This window comes from Lacerta agilis, chromosome 6 (genome assembly GCF_009819535.1).
Source record: "Lacerta agilis isolate rLacAgi1 chromosome 6, rLacAgi1.pri, whole genome shotgun sequence".
Classification (NCBI taxonomy): Eukaryota; Metazoa; Chordata; class Lepidosauria; order Squamata; family Lacertidae; genus Lacerta; species Lacerta agilis.
The window spans coordinates 74976386-74995919 of NC_046317.1; the positions used below are offsets into that span (position 1 = coordinate 74976386).

At 38.3% G+C, this 19534-nt stretch overlaps 1 protein-coding gene across 11 annotated transcripts in view; it reads right to left on the minus strand.

The window, feature by feature from the left end:
- Positions 1-19534, minus strand: part of ZMYND8 (zinc finger MYND-type containing 8) — a 77910-nt gene that overhangs the window by 24121 nt on the left and 34255 nt on the right. For 6 of the 11 annotated variants that reach the window (XM_033153486.1, XM_033153485.1, XM_033153490.1 and 3 more), the window contains exons 3-10: positions 16212-16360; positions 9679-9912; positions 8100-8213; positions 6361-6453; positions 4298-4385; positions 3715-3770; positions 2779-2856; positions 1246-1361 (exon numbers count right to left, since the gene is read on the minus strand). In XM_033153486.1, the coding sequence (XP_033009377.1) occupies positions 1246-1361; positions 2779-2856; positions 3715-3770; positions 4298-4385; positions 6361-6453; positions 8100-8213; positions 9679-9912; positions 16212-16360 (928 nt within the window). Of the gene's footprint in view, positions 1-1226; positions 1362-2778; positions 2857-3714; positions 3771-4297; positions 4386-6360; positions 6454-8099; positions 8214-9678; positions 9913-16211; positions 16361-19534 lie in introns of all 11 variants that reach the window. The other 5 variants (XM_033153482.1, XM_033153483.1, XM_033153487.1 and 2 more) reach the window with 4 other exon arrangements.

A 19534-nucleotide genomic window follows, 5' to 3' on the forward strand; every position in this document is an offset into this window, starting at 1 on the left:
AGGTACCCCTGACCGTTTTGTCCAGTCACGGACGACTCTGGGGTTGCGTGCTCATCTCGCTCTATAGGCCGAGGGAGCCAGTGTTTGTCCGCAGACAGCTTCCGGGTCATGTGGCCAGCGTGACTAAGCTGCTTCTGGCGAACCAGAGCAGTGCACGGAAACGCCGTTTACCTTCCCGCCAGAGCGGTACCTATTTATCAACTTACACTTTGACATGCGTTCAAACTGCTAGGTGGGCAGGAACTGGGACCGAACAATGGGAGCTCACCCTGTCGCGGGGATCTGAACCGCCAGCCTTCTGATTGGCAAGCCCTAGGCTCTGTGGTTTAGACCACAGCACCACCCGCGTTCCTCCAACACAGTAAAATACTAGTAGTATTGCTTTCTTTTTTGAAAGAATGTTGTGCTAATACTAGCAAAAAGGATAACTCTTTCTCAGAGAGTAGCACATACACAAAGGATTTCTGCAGGTATAGAGCATGATAAATAGTTGGTGGGTGAAAAAATTGTCATTGGGGAAGCCAGGTTCCCCACCCAAGTTCAATTACAGCAATGGGGAAAAGTAACTCTCAATGTAACATGTCTTTTCAAATTTAGGGGTTCTAACATAGCCATCCTTGAAACTTTGCTCTGTAGTGCTGCAGCACTCAGCTTAGGAGCTGCTTCCACCATTCACATACCATCAATTTTATGCTCCTAAGTTGTTTCAAGGGGAAAGAATGCTGAGCCCCCACATCACACAAATTCTCATGGAACATCAACATATTTGTCTTTCACGTTTATATGTTACAAAGCTGCTTTTTTGTGACACCCTCAATTAACATTACTGTGATGCTAAAATGTTAGAGTAACTACATAATGTGTATAAGGCATAAAAACATAGTTTGATCTAGTGATGATCAGTTACCCCTGCCACAAAATTTAACCTAGGCTTTATAATGCCCCAGAGAGTAAATGCAACTGGAGTAAAACATTGCCTCAATGTTGTGTATACAAAAACAACATACTGGTTAACTTTATATATTACAAAATATGTTTAGTAAGCTTGCATTGCCATTGTGGCAACTAGTTGGTACGAGACATAAAAATATGATAATTAATGGGGAAATGGAAAGTATGCAGTATACATGCTACTAATATGAAGCACTACAAAGCAGAATAACATGTGAACTATGCAATAGCATAGATATATATTTAAAAAAGAAGTCATTGAACCATTCAACCACCTTTTGACTGAACTCCCACCTGTCATGCTGACCAAAGAAACGAGCATCAACTTGACCGTCTTTATCCCTCAGTGCTTTAGCAGGCCAGAATGGGAAACCTTTGAGCTTAGCCCAGACCAACGGGTGTGGATTGCTCTAGAGGAAAGTGCACAGAGACCGCACAGTGAGAAACTATTTAAAGCCATGTAGTACTTTCTAATTACTGGCATGCAAGACAATACTTTAAAATAAATTATGATATGGATTGCACATTTCAGATGTTGCAATGTACCTTCCTTATGCAGAAAGGGTAGTGTTTGTCTAGATAATTGCATAGCTTTAAGTTTTCCCATTCTTTGTATGTTATGAAGAGAAATGCTTGTCTTGCCTTCCCTTGAAATCTCAGTCCTGTTTGTAGTGGTAGTGAGATAGTGCTTCAAGGGGAATTCAGAAAGCTTGCCCTAGAAATTATTTTATTTCTATGGCTAGCAAAACTCACCCAAAATTGAAAGTTTTGCGTCACTTCTGGAAGATGCTTAGAATGGGGTTTGCTGAATCTCCAGAAAAACAGGACAAACAATGCTCGTGCTTTGAATGGAGAGCATTAAACCACAAGCCTGAATTCAGACAAGATGCCAAACAAAGCCATGGCTTTGTTCCGGACAACAGCAAAATGACCGGAGAGGAGCAAAGCAGGTATGATCTCTGTTTCAGGAGCCTGCTTGTTTGTGCTGTCAAGGTTTGGTTTGAATAACATGTGAATGAGGGTACAGTGAACCATTCTTTATTTCAGACTATATGACGTAGAACTGAGGCCTTTACTTCAGTCTCTATTACAACAGTCATTTAAGGTAGGCCTTTCCATTATCCATATGTTGCATATGGGAGGGCAGGAGAATTAAAGAGACAGAGAACAGGGGCTTGTCAAGGTGTTAAAATGGGAAAGATAGCTGTACAGGTGATTAGGTTTCCCAATGCATTTCAAGAAAATATCTTTAACAAATGAATTTCTTTCAGTGCTTCTTAATAGACTGCTAGGGGAAATTTCTTTCAGTTCACCTAAGCAGATATGTATTGAAAGAAATGCCCTATCTCAAAATGTGTTAGGAACCCAAATACTTATCCTCTATGACTGTTGCTTGCTTACCAAAGTCCCTACAAGAGACAGTGGCTGAGAATTTGAACTGTGCTTGTACTCTTGGCCACTACATTAAGTTTCTGTTAGCTGCTGAAGTAGTTTGCACATTGACAATGAAACCATATACTTGACATTTATTCACCTAAATTAAAACAGGAACAAGTGCAAAACTGAATGAGTTTAAGGATTGGATGTTATAGCAAAATTCCTGTTTTTCCCCAAAGGCTGGAGTGCTTGGGTCTGCCAAGAAGCAGGAGGACCATGAACAAATTCAACTTTTGGATTTACACATCAAATGTAGCTTAAAAATGCATACTTATAAACTGGAGTAGATTTCTCTAGGTCACTTACAGGTTTAAAGTAAGAAGCTAAAGAATAATTCCAAACTTAAACTGGATTAAGTGTGTACTGGAAAAAAAAAAGATTTTTACTTACACAAGGCTCACAAAACCAATTTTCTCGTTTTTGGCAAGCAGCTAAATAACATTCTGGACATACTTCGATTTCATTCATCTGTAAAGAGAAACATCAGCTACTGTAGGAGTTGGGAGTGTGTTATTCAATTTTAATTATTCCAACTGTTCTATTAGAAGTAATCCAGAGTAAGATGAGCAGTCATTCATAATTTTCTACTGCAGAGAACAATACGTTTTGCCAGTCTGTCAATTCTGAAATTTAAGCATACTAAGGCTGCAATCCTATACCCATTAAAGTGAAAGCAAGTCTCAGTGGAACTTACTACTGTGAAAATATGTATAGGATTAGACTATTATCGTTGCTTCCTCAGTGGCTGTGCTGTTTAATATAACAAAAATATCTTCAACATAAATAAATCAATGTTTTAGTCTTCCATAGTATAGTGGAATCTTGCCATCTGACAAGCCATGGTTCTCCAGCTACTTTAGCTATTTGTATACAAATTGCAACAACTCTACCATGCAAAAATAACGGAGTTGATGAAATTGGTGCTTCTTGCTCTAAATCCCACATTTCTGCAATGTGGAGGCAGGGAGACACAGAAGGAAAGTAACGTGCTTTAGAAGCCTAATCCTGTATGTCTTTCTTATCATGCAAAGATATACCAAACACACACACACACACACACACAGTTAAAATCTGACTTCTGCACAGCCAGTTTAGCAATGAAAGGAATTTGGCCTCTATTCTTGATGTTAAGTGCAACCCTATACAAGCCTACTCAAAGGTAAATCACACCGAGTTCAATGGGGCTTACTCCCTGATAAGCAGATCTCTCAGTGCAGTAAAGAATGACGGTCTAGCTCATTTTATAGATGGCAGTCATAGTCAACATTGATTTTTTTAAAAATGTTTTAATTAATACAGTATGAAAACTAACTAGGTAATACATACCTCATGCTCACAGATTTTGATTATGACTTTTGCTGTTTGTGTTAATTTGTGATTTCCTGAGGAAACAGATATGCAGAGATGTCTAATAAAATCTCCACCGTAAACACATGTTATTTGTACTAACAATCTATAATAAATATCTCTATTGGTTGGTATTCTAAATATTTATTAAAGGGAAATTACTAGTATATTGAAAACTAACAGGACAAATAACCGTTTGTAAAAATAAGGCTTTCATCCTTTCCTGAACCCAGGCATAAAATGGCCACAACATTTTGTAAAGAATCCTCTCTTTAAATAGTAATTATTGGGTGGCAGTCCCTTTTAGTGTTAGCATTCTGCATTTCTGAAGCACATTTTTCAACCTAGCCTCATACAAAGCAAGCCAACTTAACATATATTTTAAGTCAGGTGAGTATGAAAAAATCAATTAGAAATCTCTTCTTTCTTGGTGTTTAAAGCCTTTCACTTATGTAGATTTCATGTTCTTATTTATGGATGCTTCGCCTGCCATTTGTTGCGGCATTACCATAATGTGGCCTCCTGATCAAATGTTACAATTTATCATCTTACACATACTTACCCCCATTGTAAATAATACAATTGTGCAAAATCCATTTGGCATCAGCCAAAAAAGCTTCTGTGCATCCATACATCTTCTTTTTAACATTCTGCAAAAGAAAATATAAAAAATGTATTGAAAAATAATTCCTAAATCCAGAAACTAAATACACATTTTATTCCAGGTGAAACTCGAAAAATTAGAATATCATGGAAAAGTTCATTTATGTAAGCAATTGTTTTCATTAGCTACTGGAGTTTAATATATGAGATAGACTCATGACATGCAAAGCGAGATATGTCAAGCCTTTATTTGTTATAATTGTGATGATTATGCCACACAGCTGATGAAAACCCCAAAGTTGAGATTGTGAATTTGGGGTTCTCATCAGCTGTACGCCATAATCATCACAATTATAACAAATAAAGGCTTGACATATCTCGCTTTGCATGTCATGAGTCTATCTCATATATTAGTTTCACCTTTTAAGTTGAATTACTGAAAGAAATGAACCTTTCCACGATATTCTAATTTTTCGAGTTTCACCTGTATTAATGAAAAGCTGTGTCTAATTAGATTTTACCAAAAGTGAGACTACTGTCGAAAGTGTTTTAGTTTGTTCATAGTCAAGAACTTAGTTGACATAATCAACTTTGCACTAATTTGACACAAATGTAATTTATTTGCATATCATAATATGATTAAGAGTTTTGGAAGTCACAATATACTCAAAACAATTGCTGCTAAGGTAATTTCTCTTTCATATATGAAATCAGGTAGAAGACAGCTCCACAAAATATTGGTGGAGTAGGATCACAATTTTTAAAATGTTGGCAATAAAATTGGTGTTCATAGTTAAGAAAGCCATCCTCAAAATTGTCAACATTTTGTAAATTGGACATTCTAGTTAAGCTTGCAGCCATTTTTAAAATAGATAAAATTCATCTACAAGGGGCCCTTTTATGCCTGTTTCCAGAATCTGCCATATCCCCCTCAATTCCATCAAATTAACCTTAATAGTTTGTGACTGTTGAGGTACATGACAGATATGGGAGAAACAGAAGTTGCGTCCATGTGTCACAGTAAGCCATGGTTAACATGGATAAACAAACAAACAAACAAATAATGAAAACAGTTTACCATGGACAAGCTGTTCACTCCTGCTTCACTCCTCCTTACTAGAGAATGGGAGCAAGAACCACAGTGCCTGGATTGGCATTACCTACAAATTGGAGTGGAACAATTGCAACCCCCAAACAAAACCACGATCTGAAGCAAAGTTTTTTTTCCCTTGGCTTATCAATCATAGCTGTTGGGAGTGAAACAAACCACAGTCCCTGGTTCAGAAATTAAATACTAAGACAAAAAATGTGGTTGTTGCACTTAAATACTAGCAAGGCAGGGTAAGGGAAGAGCTATCTGTGCATTCATAGCAAACCATTAATCATGGCTTGCTGCCATGTGAGAATACATCTAGAAAGAGCATGGCTCTTATAGACTGTGGGAAATAATAGTTATATCTGGATTTATTTATTTATTTATTTAAAAGGATTTATGTACTGTTTATTCACTAAACCTCTAAATGGTATACATATAATACAGGATAAAAGTTGTTACACAAAGAAGGAAACCCCAGTAAGATGGGGGCAAAATAAACTCTTTTAAAAATTATTGTGATGCCAATTTTCATCCATGTAAAAAGAGGGAAAAACAGGGTTGCTGTGTTCTAAAGAAAATAGTTATTGACGACAAAGAGATAAAATAATAGAGAAAAGTTACCACAGCAGCAAGACCAAGACCCACCTTTTTGTAATTTTAAGTTGTTTTAAGCTGTTTTTAATATTGTGTTTTAATATTGATGTTTTAAATTGCTATAACCTGTCCTGGGTAAACAAATAAATAAATAATACTAGCACAAAGGATAATAAAGGCCAATATTTCCAGTATAGCTATTGGACAAGCTTGCTCATCATCTAAAGGGAAAACTGCATGGATTTTAGAATAAGACAATACATATAGTTATGAGCACAGTAACAACAATCTAGTAGAATTAAATAGGATTTTTCTCCTTGCTATCAACCAACCTTTTCTAATGTACAAAGGTCCATTGGATGAAAGATGTATTCTGCATAATCTGGATGCTGATCAAGTGAAACTGGCTTTTGAAATGGCTCTGTCTGTTTAAATAAAAGCAAAAATAGAGAGTCAGGACTGCAACATTTGTTGTATTAAAATTGGTTTCAACTAATCAATTAAAACTTTTGTCAAAGTAAGAAGTTGCCCAAACAGGCTGATGACACATTATCTAATACTATTTAGCAGCAGCAAAAGCAATAGTAGTACAAGTACTCATAAAAATGGCAAGTGGCAAGGATATTTTAGAACCATTGGGTTTCATCCAATTCAATCATGCTCTGAACAGACCACTGAAATCAATAGACTTAAGCCTATTTATTTCAATGGGTGTACTCTGAGCATAACTCAGTTGGATACAACCAAGTGCCTGCAATGAGAGAAATGGGGGAATACCACCTTTAAAATTATACATGCTATGACAGAGATAAATGATCTAAAACAAAGAAAGCTTGCCTTTCACTTCAGAACTATTGTTTTTACTCTTTTAAAATTCATAGATATAAAGTCATCTAAACTCTTTTACATAACTGGCTAAATTGCAAATTAGACATAAGCCAACATCTTGTGAACAAACATCTGTCATGAAATTATAGGTAGCAGTCTGCCAGTCTTAATAGTAATTTCCTTCTCCCTTTTTCCCCCTCCCATGGTGGCAGGAAACCAATTTTTTCCACTACTGTGTTTCCCTTATTTTAAGACACCGTCTTATATTTTTCCCCCTCAAAAAAACCACAGTAAGTCTTATTTTCAGAGGATGTCTTATTTTTCTTACGTCAGGAGCAGCCGCCTGTTGCTCACTGGCTGCCTGCGCACGAGGAGCAGGCGGGCCAGGACTCTGGTGAGAGGCGTCTGTTTGTGTGCGCCTCTCGCTCACTGGCTGCCTGCATGCTGGCTCCCTGGGCGCAAGGAGCAGGCAGGCCAGGACTTGGGCAAGAGGCATCTTTCTTTTCGCGCCTCTCACTGGCTTGCTGGCTCCCTGTGGGGCAGGACTCTTGACTGAAAGAAAAGGGCGGCCAACAGCCACCGCCAAGCACCGTGAGAGAGAGTCTGAGGGAAGGGAGGTGTGTGCATCGCCGGCGTTGACTTCCAGCCCTCTCTCCCTGGGATGTTCCGAGGGGAGGGAGTGGCGGTTGGCGAGGGAGCAAAGGAGCTCCTCCAAAGGGCTGCTCTCTCTCCTCCGAGCCGGCGGCAGGGCCACTGAGACGACAACGGGTGAGTTGCCTCCTCTGCGCAGCCAACCGGCCTCCGACTCTCCCCTCAGCAGGGGGGTGGGAGGGCATTCTCCTGAGGAGCCTGCCAAGTGTGGAGAGAGAGAGAGGACATGGGCCAGCAGACTCTCCTTTGCTTTCAAAGCCCCCGTCCCCTCCGCCATCCCCACCGGCTCCAGAGGGCAGATGCTGCTTGGTGTGGCGAGGAGGGACTCCAGGGGCTTTGTGGGGGCTTTGGCGCCCTCCAGAACTCCGCCTATCACTATGGCTTATTTTTGGGGTACGGCTTATATTTTGCAAATGCGAAAAAATCCTGCTATGGCTTATTTTATGACTACATCTTAAAATAAGGGAAACACGGTATACATTAGATAGGGTAAGAAAACTCTAGGGAGCTTTACATGCAGTCAGAAATCTAAAGGCTGAACAGAAACAGTCAATATCCAGTGGAGTGAAATAGTAACACATATTATTCTTACCCCTGGCTGTTTCATTTTCTGTAGTGCAAACTTGAGCAAGTAGGATAGCTGTTCAATAGTGAGCATTGTCATAGCTTTACTCTGTGTTTCTATGCATTCCGCTACAGTAATTTTCTAAAAGTAAAGATTGAAAATACTGAAAAAATTGCAAAATGTGTGCAGATGAGTATCCCACCACCCCTTCATTATCGTGGAACATGAAGATTAATGCCACATGCAGACATGGGTATTGATAATTAATTTTCCCTCAAGTGGTGCAATGAATATTGCAACTGTCCTGTGTTCATGAAAATGTCCTATCGGTTCAGAAATGGTACCCTAAAAAGATTCACGTGGGGATGGGGGAGGATGAAGACAGGCCAACTTTGCTGGCAGTTTCTGACTGACCCTCCAAAATATTAATGAATTATGAATTCTGAAGTTAAATGTGCCTGGGCACTTGCCCAAATCTTCCTTATTTCCACCATGGTGCCCAAGGAGCTTAGGATTTTGCACTACTTGTCTTGGACAGGAAGGAAGATTGTGAACCGGAGAATCATGGTTAACAGGAAAGAAACATGGTGCCATAGAGGATAATGGAATCTGCGTGAGTGGCCATAATCACTCTGAATAACCTATTTTCAGGTAGATAGCCATGTTGGTCTGCCATAGTCAAAACAAAATAAAAAATAAAAAAATTCCTTCCAGTAGCACCAACTGAGTTTGTTCTTGGTATGAGCTTTCATGTGCATGGTATCTGAAGAAGTGTGCATGCACACGAAAGCTCATACCAAGAACAAACTTAGTTGGTCTCTAAGGTGCTACTGGAAGGATTTTTTTAAATTTTTCATTCTATTTAGGCCCTCTATTCCCCCCCCTAACAAATAAAGCTGAAAATGCTTCCAAATGTAGAGGACTGTAATTACGCTCTTTCTAAATGATGTGTACTATTTTCCATTTTAATGAGGCATCTACCAGTTGGTGTGCGAGGCTAGCAGTCTTGCCATACCTAGAATGATTGCTGGTATCTATCCTGTTTTACTTTGCCAAGTTTTGTTTTGTTTTGTTTTTTGCTTTTTGCTCTTTATACTAATAATCTCAGATTTATACTAATAAATCCCCATTCGTACTTCATGCTAGTGGTCTGGAACCTGCTTCCCTGTGAAGTTTTTTTACACTGCCCCAGTGAGTAGTTGAATGCAGAAAACAGGTAGGGAAGGCTAATCCTTTCCAGCAGGGAAAGAATAAGGCAGAAAGGAATCAAACAACTGGCCTTGCACACACCAAAGTGATGCAAGGAAGATATCATACACCAACTGCTTTCATCACAACATGCTAAGTGTCACTCGGGAGGCACAAATGGACACAAATGCCCCTGCCATCCCCATACAGTGGTACGAGACACGATGAACACAGAAGATGTAGGTGATAAGGATGGGGGAAAACATTAATCAAAGAAAAACAAACAGAATGGTAAATATTTTGGATACAAATTTGCATTGCTTCTCTGCCTTTCCAAAAAGTGACCAGGAAGTCACACTGGAAAGAAAAAACATGGTTCTAAGAGGTGAAAACCAGTAGCAATGAGACACATATTCACCTCAGATAGACTAACCTCACATTCTGGGCAAAACCAATCCCCCTCTGGCTCCGCTGTCAGTTTCAGACACTTAGCATGATAAACCCGAGGGCAGAGTTCACAGCAGAGGACTTGGCCTTCCCGATGACAAACCCAGCAATAGAAATCATTCCGTCCATCCTGCGGTACAACATCAACAGGGTCTGTGGTGAGTGGCTGCTTCATATAGTAAAACGGACCATGTCTTAGTTCTGACTGAAATGTAGGCAAGAAAGACAGGTTTGGTTTCAAAACAAATTTGTATTTTAAAATAAATATGATGATCAAACATGACCAACCAGCCCCCACCAGCATTTGATACAGCCCACCTAATATTAATTCAGATTACTTCTCTCATTCAGTACATAATAAGCATTTGAAACCAGAGCTACATATATTTCCCTCAGGCAAGTGCAGTTGTCTCAACTTAGATGTACTTTAATGTACTCTGATGTACTCTAATGTACTTTAATTAGGACCAAACTAGATGCAGTTAGTAATTGTATAGTTGTTTGTTTAATACCATGGGTGGGTTGAGGGGACAATCAACCCTTTTCCCAGAAATATATCAGATACCCTATGCCACATCCGATACTTGCACTGGGGGAAAAACTTGCATTAGCTGCAATGGTACATAGATAAGCATAATTAACTATTTTGGGGGGCAGATGACTCTTTCCATTGGACAACCTTCACCAGAAAAATCTGAATTTAACTTAATTTATACAATCAATAGTTATATAAACATAAGCTTCCCGACATTTCGTGTGCTTTAAATGTGTGAATGTTTGAATAGGAAGGTGCAGGACAGTAGTAAACCATGTGCACATTTGTGAAAAAATTAGAAAGGGGAAGGGAGAGGACATACAGTGGTACCTTGGTTTACAACCATAATCAGTTCTGGAGGTCCATTTGTAAACCAAAACAGGTTGTAACCCAAAGTGCGCTTTCACCAATGGGGCCTCCCCCCCAAAATTGTTTGTAATCCAAAAAGAAGGAAAGAAAAAAGGTTGTAATCCAAAAAAAGGTTGCAAACCGGGACTCGCACTTCCGGGTTTGACGTGTTTGTAATCCAAAACGTTTGCAAACCAAGACGTATGCAAACCAAGACGTATGCAAACCAAGGTACCACTGTATACCTCTCTTTACAAGTATCTGTCTGGAAATAAGTGCGCCATTCTATCAGGCTATAGCCAAGCGAGAGATGGGGAAAAGAACATCTATCTTCCTGCTCTGCTTCTATTCAAATTTGTTGTTACAAGAATTTTGTACCTTTAAAGATATATGCTTGTGTTAGCTTATTTCCCTTTACATGACTTTTCTTTTAGATTACAAGTCTGAGGGCAGACTTCTCTGTCATTTAGCTTACATAAGTTTAGGGAGTCTTTCCAGCTCAGATAAAATGCTTTAAATATATGCTGACCCTTTACCCTTCCAATGCTAGTCCTTCTTGCTCAAAACCATTAACATATTTTTAAAAGACAACTGGGCCAACTCAATAGTTGCTCAGCTATCACTTCAGAAAACATTGATTCTAAATTAATTAACAGTGGAAGTTGGCTTCAAAGCAAAGCATATTTTGGCCCTTAGTCATTTTGTACATGAGCACATTCAATAAAAGCCCAAAAGAAACAGGACATGTTTGTTGACAATAGAAATTCATTTTTTACTTTTTCTGCCTTTAATATCTTTGCAAAGAAAGTAATCCTACAGCTAAACCCATGCCAACTCCAAAGAAACAGATGATTCCAACACCTCTGCAGTTCCAGCAGTGTGTGTTCAAAATATGTTCTGCTCACACCAAAGTGCACCAAACATACATTCTAATCTAGTTACTACAATAAGCCATGTCAATGTGAAAAGAGGTCACTAATATGACCCCACCTATCATCATTTCCTAGTGTACAATTCTAAATGTGGTCCAGTAGGTATCATAAAATATGCTGCAACATAAACTACAGTAGTGTGTCAAAAGGATAGCGAATACACAACACTGATGGACAAAATAAGCAGACAGGGGGCAAATGCCAAACATTATTACTAAAACTAAAGTGGCCCCACTGCTCCAATTAGGAGCAATTCTTTAGTGCAGATGAGACTTGTCTTGAGAGTGCTCCTCATTCACATTCCTTGAGCCTCCAAGGAGCACCTTCAGCAAAACAAAAAGACCACACTTGAGACCTGACATTCCCAATATTTCCAAAGTTAGAAAACCAAATAAACAGACCCAAGGATAAACTTAAAACTTTTATATAGTTTCAGTCTTTGAACTCTCTATCCTAACCTCTCTCAACCTTCAGTTCTCAGATATTGTTGGACTACAATTCTCACCATCTCTGACCACTGATCCTGCTAGCTAGGGATGAGAGTTGTAGTCCAACATCATCTCAGGACCAATTGTTGATAAAGACTACTCAATACAATTTTAGCCTTCTTTATATATTTTAAAATGTTACACAATTGAACGTTACTGCAACCTCAAACTCATTTACAGTATTCAATCAAAAACTGAAGTTCAGTTTGCTACTGGGAAATCAGTACTTCTTGGAAGTAACTATTGCTTCATCTAGAAATCAGTGACTGAAGTTCAAACCATTATTTGGCTGCTACTGGAGATGAAGTTTATAGAGTTCTATGAAGGCATGAAATATGTTGCTTGCGATTTAAGAGTAATCATCCTGGATTTCACATCCATGTAAATAAAGTATATTTACTGTGAACAACCACCTTGAATTCACCACCTCTGACATGTTTTACAAGATAAACAACCCTAACTTAATCATCTCATACTCTGTTTTGAAGGCCCTTTTGTGTGTTGCCTGTTGGAGAACTTGCTGCAAAAACCTTTTAGCTCAAAATATGTTCCTTTCCTTATTTTCACAGCAACTTGAAAATAGCTGCAACACTAGAGATACCCTATCGATATTGATTCAATTATAGAAAGTTACATAACTAAATGTGTCTTTTTTCTTTTTGCTGCAATAGGTTAGTAATAGTTATGACCACTAGGTGACACCTGAGACACTTCAGTTAAAAGCTGCTTGGACCTGTTCCAACTTAGATGCTGCAGGCTTAGTATGTACCTTTAAATAATTGCTTGCTTGTAGAACCTGAGGACATACATGGACAAGATTCTTTGAAGGCTAGGGCCTACAACATACAATTTATTAAGATTGTCAGATAAATACTAGCCAAGTAGGTCTGAAGAGTGGTCTTTCTTGCATGGTCCAATATGGTCTTAAGGAAGTGGTAGTAAAACTTTTCTTGGAAAAAACTCATTGAGCCACCAGCTTGTTGGGTCATTTCCAGCCAGTCGCCAACATTCCATTCCTGGTTAGGGTGACTGAGCAGTGATGACTTCTCAACTCCAGGTTTTCCTGGATGAGGTATTTCTACATCCATTCAGTGGCTTCTGATAGCATCAGATATGGTATCCATCTGCATAGTGTGGTCAGGATGGGACTTGGGGACATTGTTTTAATAGTGGCTCCAGTCTTTCCTGGAGGGTCTGTTACAGAACACAATGCTGAAAATTGCTGCTTACAATTAGGTTATGGTAACTCAGAGTGTTCCATCTTGTCCTCTGCTTTTCAACATCTGCACAAACTCATTGGGCAAGGCTGTTTGGAGATTTAAATGTTGTACCATCAGCATGCTAATAACAGTCAGCTTTCTCTCTCCTTTCCATTTTCTCTGGCATGTTATTGTCGTTATTTGTTCTGCTCTTTCATTATATTTTATTTCACTTCTTTAATGTATTTAGTTCTAAAATATATAATAGTTTTACTCATGTTTTTGCTTGCAGTTGTTGGCAGCTGTTTTAGGCATGATCCACAGAAAAGCAAGATAGAAATATTTAATACATAAATAGTCCTAACTACATTGCTGTTTGAGAGAGACGTCCCATTACAAATCCTACTTCAACACTATAGGTAACAAGTTAAGACTACCATACCCAAATTGCTACTGCTGCCGTTCCCACTTACAGTATTAATTTTTACATTTAAGAAGTGTGCCAACAACTAGTGTGTCATATTATCACCAACTATATGCCAATACCAAAAATGTTACACTCCCTTGATTTACTCCCATAGAAATAGAGAAGGAACACATGTACTGTATCAGAAATACCAAAGGAGACATTTGGTTATGTTCTCTCTCAGCAGCTTCATGATAGGAGACTTAGTTTCAGTTCTTACTGTATCAAAAACTAGAATACTAAAAATGACAAAATATGGTATTGATGGTTTAGAATGACTTTGCAGTTGCGTCAAAACAACAATAGCACTGCTGTTATTTAAGCAAGATTAGTGCTTTGTAGAATTACTCCAAAAATTCAAACGCATCTTTTTTTTTTTTTACTGCAAAATGTATGAAGAATTTTACAGTATTTTCCAAGAATGCTTTGTTCACTTTTTGATGTGGTTGCTCAGCCTACCAGAAATAACCACTGCTTATTTATACTTAATCTTAAAGTGCTTTAGCGGTTGTAGCTACATTATGAATACTACAATCACAAGAAGATGATTATTGCAATCATACAAATACAGCAACCATATACTCATTGACTTCAATTGCCACCTGAAAAATTCGGGCAGCGCCACATGATGCCCTAATTATTTTCTATTAATAGAAAACAGACTAGGAGATGAGTACACAGAAAATAGGAAAGAAATCTTCATCGGGAGATACTTTTTTCAACAAATGCTACAGCATCAGAGAAACTAATACCACAGCTGAACATGGAGTTTCTCCAAGGCATGGAGTAACGGTTCAACAAAGTAAGCATTCAATGATTAGCTGGTTAGGATTAAGCTCTAATATATATTCTCTATGTATTCTGAGAACTTTGGTTGAAGTGTGGTATACAAATATAATGCATAAATATTACATTTGCTTAAGTATATCTGGGTTTTGATTCATTTACTTGAAATCATTATTACTGTACTAGGAAAAAGTTGCTTTTAGTGTGCTTACATAGTGATCAATAATTTAGAGCATGATAATCTAAATATACTATCAGCAATCTCTTGGATATTCTCTTGCTATATTTATTTACTAAGTAGCATTAGTTGTTAGTGGTGCATTTGTTGTTTCATTTTAGCAATACAGATACAAAAGTAGCAAGTGGAGTAGCAATGTAGAAGGTATTTTGCCATCACAGACAAAACACTTTCTAAGTAGGATATTTCAGCAAGTGAACGATCAGCAGCAGTTTAACACTCCAGCATTGTATTTCTCTCAAAACGCACAGCTCCAGAACTTCCCAGCCCTAGTCCAACCCCCTGCATTGCAGGAATCTGAGCTAAAGCATCCACGACAGATGGCCATCCAACCACTGCTTAAAAACCTCCAAGGAAGTAGAGTCCACAACCTCTTGTGGGAGTCTGTTCCACTAACAAACATCTCTTACTGTCAGAAAGTTCTTTCAAATGTTTAGTCAAAATCTCCTTTCTTGCAACTTGAAGCCATTGTTTTGAGTCCTACCCTCCAGAGCAGGAGAAAACAAGCTTGTTCCCTGTTCCATCCCTTAAGGTATTTGAAGTTGGCTATCACATCTCCTCTCAGTCTCCTCTTTTCCACACTAAACATACCCAGCTCCTTCAAACACTCCTCATAAGGCTTAGTTTCCAGACCCTGGATCATTTTGGTTGCCCTTCTCTGCACACGTGGAGCCCAGAAGTGGACACAATATTCCAGGTATCGTCTGGCCAAGGCAGAATAAAGTGGTACTATTATGTCCCTTGATCTGCACCTATACTTTTGTTGAGTGTGGGAAAGCTTCCCAGAGCTTCAAGCCCAGAGCAATGGAGAAACACTGGTTGCCTATGTCTGGAAGTATGATGCTGAACTAGATAAGCTTTTGGCTTGATTCAGTAGACCTCTTCATAGGTTATGTGAATTCATTATTTTAAATAAATAAAGAAAAAACTAATCTCTTTGTTTAGGTTGGTCAAACCTGGAAATACTTGGGGGGGGTGTCGTCTATTCAATATAAGGGGCAAGAAGATTTGACTGACATTAGAGTCTGTTTAACCAGAATTCTGTTTACTTACAAAAATAGCACTCATTTAGACTTCACTTCTTAGTTTCAGATAAATCTTGGCTGCTGTAGAAACTAGAAATAAAACAGTAATCTCAATCTTCAGTAGACCCTACAGCCAATGCAGAACTACAGTGGTGCCCCGCTAGACGAAAATAATTCGTTCTGCGAGTATTTTCGTCTAGCGGTTTTTTTGTCTAGCGAAGCAGCAATGCAAACCGCGGTTTTCGCTAGACCAAAAAAATTTTTTCGTCTTGCGAGGCAGCCCCATAGACAAATTCGTCTTGCGGGGCAGCCTTCCGCTAGACGAATGCCTTCGTCTAGCGAGTTTTTTGTCTAGTGAGGCATTCGTCTAGTGGGGCACCACTGTATTACCATAAGTACAGATACTGGACCAAGGAAAGAGTAGAGCACCTAGTAATCTCCAATGGTTTCATATAAAACACTGCATCAAATCCACGACTTCTATTACCTGCTCTTTATTATTACTGTTCAATAAGCCAGGTTTCTTTTTCTTTTTAATAGGGCTTGATGATGCGTCCTCCGGGGAGTGGCCATTGGAAGAGTGTGGAGGACTTGGAAACTTCCTTTTTTGTGCTGTACGTTCAGCAGAGCCAGGATCTATAACAAAAATTTTAACAACATTAAGCACCCCTAGCATACCACTAATGTACTAGCACTTTTTAGTATTTCAATGAACAGGACATAATAATACAGGTAATAAAGCAGTAAAGAGACAGAATGCCAGGAAGGCTCTCTGTGGACTCTCAGACTACTTTTTCTTGTACAGTATTATGAACAATTCCACCAATTTCCCCTTGCCACAAATTTAAAAGAATTTTATTTAAGCTATAGCCAGGAAGTATCAAATACTACATGCAAGTAATTTCTAAATGTATAATCTAGCTCTCCACTTAATCAGCTACATGACTATCGCCAAAAAGCCATGAGGAACCAGTCTAGACAACAAAGTATGAAACTGGGGCCAAGCAGGAAAATATTACACACCTTGGAAACTTCCAGAATGATTATTACCTAACATCACTCTTGGTCATTGGTCTTGTGAAATGGTTATACAAATGCTAACAGTACTGCTGGGCACAACTGTGAAAAGTCAACAGCTTAAGAACAGTAAATGCTGAGAGGATGATGTGACTCAATTCTACTGATTAAGAATAATTAGAAATTGCTCCAGAAGGGTTCCAAAGCATGCCTTTGGAAATGAAATTTATTTTAAGATTGCATACTATAGAAATACCCAGAGAAAAACACACCAATTAGAAATTCAGTTTGGAATGTAGCTACCCAAATTTTAATCTTCACACGACAATTTCCCTACCATTGTATTACTTATTTGTGGGTCATTCCATGCCAATCACCTGGTGCCATGTGCTTTCCCGACTCAGACTTTCTTCAAAAAATTTTTTTTTATGTGTAGATACCTATGAGAGAACCTCAAATTAATTTTTAAAGGTTTTTTTGGTCCAAAATTGGGCGCAGGATAATTTTTTGAAAATTTTGATTTTCGCGTGATTTAGGCTAATGCAATTTCTGTGTCAGTTTAGAAAAAACCCTCCACCTTTCACTTATTTTTCAACCGATTGGCTTTTGGTATCAAAATAAGCCCAAATTGTGGTCTCTTTCAAAATAAGTTATAAAAATGGTATTAAGAGTCACAGAAAAGGGTTGCTGGCCATTCAAAATGATTTTTTGTCATTTTATTCCCAGTTGGTGCCATAAGCCATAGCGCGCAAATCACAACCAGCACATATACCATACTTTTGTTGTAGAATGGGCTAACCATGCACTTGTTATGTTGTAAAAATAAGGAGGGTGTTTTTTGTGGTTAAAAAATAAATTGAGTTTGAAGTAAAATTTTTACAAAATAAATTATTACTTTTTTGGACAGGTTTAAGGTCTCTTTGGGCCTGAAATAACTCACACATTCATGAGAACAGTTAAGACTGAGCCTTCTTATGTTACAATGTCAACTGATATATTTTTTAAATTAAGTTTTGTTGATTATTTAATAAAAACAAAATATGTCTCAGAGTCCTTGTTCATTTTATTATGTAAAACACTTCTGCAATGATATGGTCAAAGCTATTTTGTTTCCCATACGTGTAATATGTTCAATGATGCTGTTTTGACCACTGTATGCAACATGACCTTTGAATCAGCAAGAAAAAAATGTATTTATGTATTTGCTGCATGTTTTGAAAATTAGCATGAAAATTAACATTCTTCCATCTCTTTGGGTTTAACATATTTGACAGCACACAAAATGTACTGTCAGGTGACAGGGTTACAAATTGTACTTTCTATGGTAGAAATCTTTTTTTTATGTCACTTCACATTTGTATTCAAATATGTCCTAGAAAGTTGTGTGTTATCAAATGTAATCAAAGTTCCTATAATCACCCACTAAGAGCAACCACAGCACAAATATATTGGATCAAAAGCAAAACATGATGAGCATGAAAGTTGCCTTATACCAAATCATATCATAGGCCCACCTCACTTGGTATTTTGAATACCAGGATTTACTAATCAATTTCAACCAATGGACACATTTTGAATTTTGAGAAACTGCTATGGGCACTATGACAAAATGGTGGCCATGGGGGCATGGCATAACACAAAATTTAAGTACAGCTGTTGTTGTTTTCCCCATTGCCCCCTGGACAAGCTCATGCTTGCCTTGGGAAGTCACCTATGTCCTGTTGGTCCTGATTGTGGAGTTCACACACTATTGATTCTCTTCCCACACACTGATGTTATTGCAGTCAAAAACAGAGAGCAATCCCCAGTACCACGAAAAAATATACAAGGTGGCAACACCACACTCTAGTGCATGTATGGGAATAATAGAGCCATTGCTCCTTTCACCCAGATTATCTAGCTCAGAACCAGCCAGGGCAAATCTCCTTGACAGTACAATATAGCTCTATGTTGACTAACTATATAACTGCAAGGAAGCAGCAAAATACCTGAATCCACTATGGAAATGAAGTTATAACAACCAGATTCAAAAAACTAGTTTACCAGCTGTCAAAGCTTATAATGTGACTGCACTGTGGCAATGTTCACAGTCGGCCTTTGTGATGATGGCGGGACAAGCTACGTTATTTTTAGAGAAATATCTCACTTCCACATCTTCCTGATGTGCAAAAAGGAACATACTCAGTCCTCCACTCAAGCCACTTGTAAATATATTGATGTTTTCGCCTTTCCAGCCTGAAAAACTGAGGTACAGAAAAGTCAAGAACACAAGAAAAAATTAGTCTTGTTGAAGATCCCTTGGCAGAACTGCTAAAATCAAGTTCAGCTTGCCAACACAGCCTGGAACTAATTACATTATATTAGTAACAGTCACTTGCCCATTAGAATCCTACCAAATTATGTATACTAATTCAATTGTTTAGTAAGGGAAAACATTTTCCACAGCCTCATAATTATGCCCTCTTAGATATTTCTTATTTACATTATAATCTACTCAATCAACAGACTTTAGGCAGCTTACAGTGTCAATAAAAATATTTAAAAAGCCATTAAACCAACCCATATTGTGTTCACGGTCAACAATCATAGAACACAAACACCAAATTCATCACTACAAAAGTTGTCTAAAGGAGAAAAGGACTATGAATACTCCAAGTGACAATACAAACTCAATGGTCATGTTTGCATGTAATGCATTGCTAAACCATAGTTCATGATCTGTGCATGAGCCTTAACAAATTCCAGAAAAATGCTGGTCATGCAAGCTCCTGTCTCCTCTTCCTCCAGCATGGC